At 42.8% G+C, this 7,915-nt stretch overlaps 1 protein-coding gene across 1 annotated transcript; it reads left to right on the plus strand.

The window, feature by feature from the left end:
• The first annotated feature begins 214 nt into the window (after nucleotides 1–214).
• Nucleotides 215–7,275, plus strand: prdm13 (PR domain containing 13). Its single transcript, XM_023410421.2, has 4 exons — nucleotides 215–467; nucleotides 2,004–2,135; nucleotides 2,256–2,376; nucleotides 4,392–7,275. The coding sequence occupies exons 1-4, from the start codon at nucleotides 300–302 to the stop codon at nucleotides 5,879–5,881; spliced, it is 1,911 nt and encodes a 636-aa protein (XP_023266189.1). The 5' UTR covers nucleotides 215–299; the 3' UTR covers nucleotides 5,882–7,275.
• The last annotated feature ends 640 nt before the right edge of the window (nucleotides 7,276–7,915 follow it).

The raw sequence follows: 7,915 nt of genomic DNA on the forward strand, positions 1-7,915 counted from the left end.
CTCTCTTCCCCCCTTTAAACTACCTAACATAGCACAGCATCACCTCTCTGCCCACCCTACCCCCCACCCCCCCTTTCAATACACACACTTGCATCCTGAGTTAGAGAGGGGCGTGTGTGGAGTGGAGGGGGAGGGGGGTGGGGGCTACCTTGCCTGCACCATCACTAGAAAAGCCGGAGAGCATAACGCCACCGCGTCACTTTGAGGGCGGATATCGGCCGGTCCTCATCCTCTCCTCCTCTCTTCCTCCTCCTCTTCCTCCTTCCCTGCACTCTCCCACTCGGTCTCCATCAGTCTTCATGGTTCTGATCTCACCCCACGCCATGCAAGCCACCCGGGCGTCCACCACCGTCAGTGTGTTTACGGACTGCAGCATCCCGGCCGGGCTCCGGATAGGACCGGTACCGGGCATCTTCAAACTCGGGAAGTACGTGTCGGATCGTAAGGAAGTTGGACCCAAGAAGAAGGTGAGGTTAAAATACTGAAACTTTTAAAATACGATAGTGGGTTTTTTTGTTTGTTTGTTTGTTTGTTTGTTTGTTTGTTTGTTTGTTTGTTTTTAATGCTCTTATTTTGAAATATTTTGAAGTGATCTGGTTAATCAGCTGCACACTGGAGATCTCTGAATGAAAGCTGTATTGCGGTATTTCAAAATAAACTTTTACGTCTTTATTTACTATGTATTTATTTATTCCAATACCGAATCAAAGCCCTTTTAATTTAGAAGAAAAATGAGATTATTTTTGAACTAATTCCCAAGTTTTAATGAGCAAAATGTATGCCATCGATTACAAAAATAATGTAAACATCTAAACACACTGTAAATTGAAGCATGTGTAATAATAAAAACGACCCGGTTGGGTTTAAAGCTGCACTGTCAAACTCCATCGGGCCTTTGGTTATTAATTGGTTTGGCCTGTCACGTTGGAAATAATTGAGCTCCATTAGTGGCAGACTTGTCAGTCTGTGCTTCTACTTAACCGGCCTAATGGGCGACCCGGGTCTGCTGTGTGGGATTTCATGCCCTCAGCCGCCTCACATTTCACTGCCTGGCGGGCCTGTTATTCCGATGAGCCGTTTAATTTTAATGTAATCCGGCCACATAAAGATGCCACTGAGGCCGTGGTCCGCTGCCTGGGGCTAAGAAAAAATACTAACAATTATAACTAATATAAAAGATAAAATCAAACAAGATGCATTCATGTTATTAGACTGGGTTATGCTGTTCAGATGAACAGGAGTCTGGTATTCTTTTTCTTTTTCTTTTTAAAGCAGTGGGCCTAATAATTAGAAAATAAAAGTCTTCAGATATGGATTTAAAAAAAAAAAAAGACACTTAAAAAAATGAAGAAAAAAAACTTTCAAACACATATTGTTGTTTCTTTTTTTCTTTTTTTTTTACATAAACAGTGGTAAACAATTTGCTGCTGTGGGCGCATCTATAACCGCACCCAGTTATTGTTGAAGCTGTCAGCGATTGTGATTGATGCGTCTAAATGCTTGGCCCCGGGCTGCCGGCGATCATCAGGTGCAATCTCTGTGTCAAATGTCACGCTTCGATCTTTAATGTCCTTGAACAGTTTAGAAACGCTCTGACACTCCTCAAATTCGTTTCCCATATCAACTCAATTAGGCCTGTGTGTCATTCTCTTTAGTAAATTATCAGCAGAGCGGATAAAGACGCATTAAGCGCGTTTTGGTCAAGCGTGGCCGCGGCACCTCCAGGTACTTCACCACAAAGTCCTGGGCCACGACATTTAAAGCAGAATTCGTTAAATAAAATTATGTATTGGCCTAAAGAAATAAATGGATGATAATAATAATTAGTTTGGAAATACAAACTGAAAAAGACAAGCCAAATGTTTTTTTTTCTATCCCACAGCCTGTAACCTATTCATTTCATCATGTATGTGTTTTTCCTTTAAGGCCCTCTGTGTTCGTGCCCATCATTTTATCATATTGTGGAGCTCGTTCTCATCCGTTTCATTTTCTGGCCCGCTTAGATCCGCTTGGTTCGGGGGGAGTTCGTGGATGAGTCGGGCTGTCCCGTACCAGACTGGATCGGATTCATCCGCGCCGCCAGGAACAGTCAAGAGCAAAACCTGGAGGCTGTGTCGGACTTACCTGGTGGACAGGTGATTTTTTTTTACTCATACACCTATTGGAGTTTCTTCTGTTGTTGTTATTTTTTTTTCCTACCCATATTTAGACTCTTGAATTAACTCCATCCTCTCTCCTACATTTTCCTCTGTAAGATTTTCTACCGAGTGCTGAGAGAAATCCCCGCAGGAGAGGAGCTCAGTGTCTGGTACTCCAACCCTCTGGCCCAGTGGTACGACATCCCCACCACGGCCACTCCCACGCACGACGAGAAAGGTAAATCACACTGTTAATAATGGAGGACCAGTTTAACCAAACGTCTTTTACTCACTGATGGGAAATAAGATGATTGGGAAAGTTAATGCGAACTCTCAACGATGATATCTGGGTGGAAGCAGAAGATTTTACTTGTAAAATTAACAATACTAAATATTAATAATAACAATAATAACCATAATTATGTAACGACAAAATTCAATAGTCCATTTAAAAGACTGTTTTCAGATTCTGTGTCAACACGCTGAGAGCATCTGCAGTCCTGTGTGTCCAGGCTACAGATTGGTCTGACTGTGTCATCGACATGTTGAGGCTCCATCACTGCGCGGTTAAATGACTGCCAATACTTTATCGCTCAGATATGGAAATCAATTGCATGTTGTTTTTCCTCGGGCTTCATGTTTTTTTTTAATTATTAATTTATTTAATTTAAATAAAATCACACATATCCATTAAATACGAAAAAGGAAATATAAAAAAAAAAAGATCATTTTTGGAATGAAAAGAGAAGCTTTAAGATTGAAACTGAAAGAGATAAAAAAAAAAAGAGAAAAGAGATGATTATTACATTGACAATTAAGGCCTTGAAATTGAAAAGTGCAGTTTAGACTCTGTGGTCTGATCTCAATATATTTTACCATCTATAAACGCTCCTCATTTTCAGACTAATTTCCTTTTTTTTTTCTTTGGTCTGTTTGGACGTTTAATCCATTTGTTTGGGCTGTAATGGTAATTTGGCCTCTGCGCTGGGGGATTAATGTCTTCTCTTTGGCAAAACACCAGCTGAACAGGAACTAATCCGTTTTAAAAAAGATTATTATCAACAGATACAGATTGCAGGAAATTCCTCCAAGAGACGATGATTTTGGATTAGTCTACTCTTTGTTTCCAGTTGGAAAAGTCTCTTTACAAACTGAATAAATGTAAAAGGAAAACGATAGTGCCTGAAGTGGCAGGCTATCAAACTTGTGTCGAGGAAAAAAAAGAAAGAAAATGTAATAAAGTAATTACGGTGCTTGAAACACACAATAAAACAGCAATTAAAAGCAAAAAGTGGCGTGTCTGCGCGACCGTGGAAGAAGAAGAGGCTGGTGATTCAGTCCCGAGACGGAGGTTAACAAATGCCACCGCGTCATTAATATTCATGTTGTCAAAAGCAAATAAATTCAAAAACAAGTGCTTCACGGTAAATTAGGTGGGTGCGTTAAGGTATTGTGGCCTAATGAATGCTAACTTTTATGTGGGGTGTATATTGCCCTGATTCTCCGGCCCAACACACCGTGTGCGCTCCTGGACATACGCTCGCTCCCATTATTAGGCGTCAACAGATGGGCCGGCGCCATTGTTTCTGGAGACTTGCGATTTCAAGCAACAGCTGCTGTCACTTCCACGGGAAAGAGCACAGAGAGAGGGAAAGTGCCGCGTTCAATGCATTGCGTTTCTGAGCGCCAGATTGGGCAGGGCGTTTGCTCTTTTGATGGCGATCATAAACAATGGCCCGTATGAGGATTACAAAATCATTACATCTATATTAACCCCTGAGTGCTCGCCTGGAGGTCATTAAGATGGGTCCCTGGGTCTATTACCATTTGGCATCAGATCTTAGAAACCGGATCATATCCATTAGGCCTGAATTTAAATATCAGGTGAAGCGACTGGTGAAAATCTTTCTTTAAAGTGACATTTTAAAGGGGAATTTCATCAAATATGAAAATGTTTTAACACAAATTTTATGTAAACACGTGTATTTTCTATTATATCACTCTTTATTCAATTTATATGAGGGTGGTGTGTGTAGAGTGGTGTGCTTCTCTGTGTAGGCGCTCACAGGTCGTGTCTCCACAGGTTACCAAACCTGTTATTTTGATTTTACGCAGGGGCCTTGCAGTTTTACGCACGGAAATATACTGCAAATTCGCATGTCATCAGTATGAAGATGTTTCACTCTGTGTTGTGTCGCGTAATGATCCGCATCCAGCTCATCACTGACGCCATGTTTGCTGTTGTCTCCACAGGTGAGGAGCGCTACATCTGCTGGTACTGCTGGAGAATATTCAAATACCCGAACACGCTCAAGGCCCACGTCCACTTCCACTGCGCTCTGAGCAACGGGCGGGGGTTTGTGAACAGCGAGCAGGCCAGAGGCACCGAGACGTTCAGCAGGTCACCAAAGTCTGGAGACATCCCCAACACCTCCACCTCTCCGAGGAGCGGCCACAGCAACTCCTCCATCTCAGACTCTGGCAGGCGGGCATTGTCCTCCTCATCGTTTCTAAACAAAGCGGGACTGTCAAAGAAAAGCGGCTCTGAGGAGCAGGACAGGGCCCTCGACATGAGCGTCACCTCAGCCAGAAGCCACGGACAGCTCCTCAGCCTGGGCGCCACATCCTCTGTGCTGAGCAGCATGGGCTTCCACCCGGGTGTGCGCTCTGCCTTCAAGCCGACCGGCGTCTCCAAAGTCCCTGCCGCGGACGCCTCCAGAGAGGACGCCAACGGGAAGCTTAGTGGTCTGGGATTCAGCAAACTCATTGGGAACATGAAACCAATCCGCAATGTGGGCGAGACTCTAAATGGAGGAGGGAGCCATCCTCCAAAATGCGCACCTGCAATCATGGACGCCACATCTCCAATGGCGCCTTGCACAAACGCTATCCGGGGTTTCCCGTTGCTGCCTCACATGGAGGAGACCTCGGCTTTTAAACACGTGGAGAGTCGGATGCACTCCGGCCTGTCCCCGTCCCGTTACCCTCAGATGCCCCCTGGACTCCATTTTGAGAGGTTCACCCTCCCTCACTTCGACGGTGTTAAAACTTATGGGGGAGACTGTAACATCCCACTGATGCCCTTCACTGTCTACAACGGGGAGCTTCTGTACAGCTCCCCTTACTATCCGCTGAAATTCCACTTCGGCAACCTCCTCAAGTACCCAGAGTCCATGTCCTACTTTGGCGCGCCCGCACTGAGCCAAGACCTGGGCTCCATCACAAACATCGACCGGGAGATCGCCATGCACACGCAACAGCTGTCAGAAATCGCCGCGGAGAAGAACCGGACGAGGCTGGACACGATGCCCACCGGGGCCGCCAGCAACGCCGGGTCTGGCAAACCGAAAAAGGGACACCTGTGTCTGTACTGCGGCAAGCTGTACTCCAGAAAATACGGCCTGAAAATCCACATGAGGACTCACACAGGTTACAAACCGCTCAAGTGCAAGGTGTGCTTCAGGCCCTTTGGAGACCCGAGCAACCTGAACAAACACATCCGGCTCCACGCCGAGGGAAACACCCCCTACAGGTGCGACTTCTGCGGCAAGGTGCTGGTGCGGAGGCGGGACCTGGAGAGGCACGTCAAGTCCAGACACCCTGGACAGACCGTCAAGAAATTGGACGACAAACCGGGAGGCCTGTTCGAGGACGCGGAGCAAAAGAGCGACAATGACAGTGATGTGGACGTGTGCTTCACTGACGACCAGAGCGACCAGGAGTCCAGCAAAAATAATGACTGAGGTGTTTTCACGCGCGTAGAGAGACTGCCCATTGTCTTTAAATGGTGTACACAACAAACAAAAAAGGTCATTTAGTCTTGTATTTACCCAAGAGCGTCTGAACTACACAACATGACACAAAACCTCCAAATTTAGCCCACCATAAATCTGCAATTCAAATCATTAACCACACAGCTAAATAGAGTTTTTGTTTGGTTTTTCATAAACTTTATTGTTCATAAATTATTTACAGGTGACAGTTAAATGTTTGGTGTCTTGCTCTAGGACACTGTCTTCAAAAAAACTAACAAAAAAACCCAAAACATCTGTGGCCTGTGGGTTTTGGCATGCGTCCTCAGCCACGATCACAGACAAACGACACAATCTGCCAGTGCTGTTTCAGGCATTTTCGTTTGTTTGAAATGCAAATCACCATAATAGTTTTCTTTTTTTTTTTTTTCATTAACCTGCCTTTATCTGCCGCGTTTCAAATACTGACACTTCTACAAAACCATCAAAACAACTGCACACAAAACAACAACAATGATCCAACCTCAGTTACAGAAATTTACAGTCGCTTTTTAGAAAAAGAAAATTTAAAAAAATCAAGGTTGAATATGAGACTAAATGACTTCTTAAGTTAGATATATTTTTGCAGTGTAAAAAAAAAAAAGAACAGTTTTTTGTAACATGTCTCCCCCTGAGAGAAGATCCATGAGCTTCACTAAAAAGAAACGAAAAAAGCACTACATTCCATCAGACTGGATGTGGACACATTCTGGGAAATTAAGAGCTGCAAAAGAATATGATTCTTTTTTTAATTATTATTATTATTGTTTGTTTTTGTTTTAATTGTGAATAACAATGCGTAACGCACTCGCAATATCCCCACATTCCCTCCTAAACTGTTAGTTGCACTTTAAAAACAGCAATGGGCATTTCACTTCAGAAAATCACCTGCACAATAATTCTTATAACCAAACTTATTCATTTAATCTCTTCATTAAAGATCTGTTTTCCCCTGCGCCTCGCAGGATCACACACTGGACTTCAATTTGCACTTTCTTGCGGAGGCGCGCTGTTCTTAAAGAGGCAGCAGCAGCAGCAACAGCAGCAGCACCCAGTTTATTTAAGGAAGTATTTCTAGAGAAAGAAAAATGTATTGATTGCAGTTAAAAGGCTATGTAAAGAAGTGTAAAGTATGATATTTCACATTTGAGTGGAGAAGTGTTGTATACGTTTGTTTATAAGTGATATTGTCTGCGAGGACAATATCTTACTCCTGTCCATTAAGTCGTTGGTTTTTTGAATAAATTTATTTAAAACATCAGAAGACTTGTTTGGAGATGTTTTTATCCATGAGATTTTCAGTATTAATTACAACGCTAACCATCACGTTTACCATGTAAAACACAATTAAAGGTCTAAAAGATATTGTATTTTATTTTATTTCCTATAGTTATAGTTCCAGCTGTGTGAGACAAAACCAGCCCCAAGAATGCAGTTTAACAGACAGACATGTATACATACAGATGGGCGAGAACATTATGTCGGTTTATAATCAAGTGTCTCTACAGCTGAGCTGCAGTAATAAATCCACAGCAGCGCTCAGCCATCGGGCCTGTTGCCGTGGAAGGAGCAGCAAGGCTAAAAGAGAGCAATGTCTGTTTCTATTCTTATTCTTCTCCCTTCATTATTAATAATTATAATAATAATAATAATAATAATAATAATAATAAAGTCACGTTAAACCCATTAAACTAGGTGGAAATGTTATGAGATGTTTTTGTTCCTGTGGTAGAAGAAGCATTCAAATCCTTGACTTCATGTCACTGTAATGGATTTATAAAGCACTGCCGTGTTAAACGCTGTTACGGGTATAAAAGTCATGCACTGACCTATGTAAATATTATTAGCAAACTGTACTTAAAGCATTCAGTGCAAAAACACTGGCTGTTGTGAGTGTTACACTTTTAAACAGGCAACAGTATTATTATATTATTAAATCATTAATACTCATGCATGAATGTGTTATTAGTATTTTCATTGAGGAGG

The sequence above is a fragment of the Seriola lalandi genome, unplaced genomic scaffold, assembly GCF_002814215.2.
Source record: "Seriola lalandi dorsalis isolate HSWRI2012SDOR001 ecotype SW California unplaced genomic scaffold, Sedor1 jcf7180002054425, whole genome shotgun sequence".
Classification (NCBI taxonomy): domain Eukaryota; kingdom Metazoa; phylum Chordata; class Actinopteri; order Carangiformes; family Carangidae; genus Seriola; species Seriola lalandi.

What these genes read in the sequence shown, in the direction of transcription:
- prdm13 (XM_023410421.2), top strand. Translation starts at nt 300, where the DNA reads ATGGTTCTGATCTCACCCCACGCCATGCAAGCCACCCGGGCGTCCACC. An exon ending in AAGTTGGACCCAAGAAGAAG is followed by an intron (nt 468 to 2,003) that starts GTGAGGTTAAAA and finishes TGGCCCGCTTAG; the next exon opens with ATCCGCTTGGTTCGGGGGGA. An exon ending in CGGACTTACCTGGTGGACAG is followed by an intron (nt 2,136 to 2,255) that starts GTGATTTTTTTT and finishes TTCCTCTGTAAG; the next exon opens with ATTTTCTACCGAGTGCTGAG.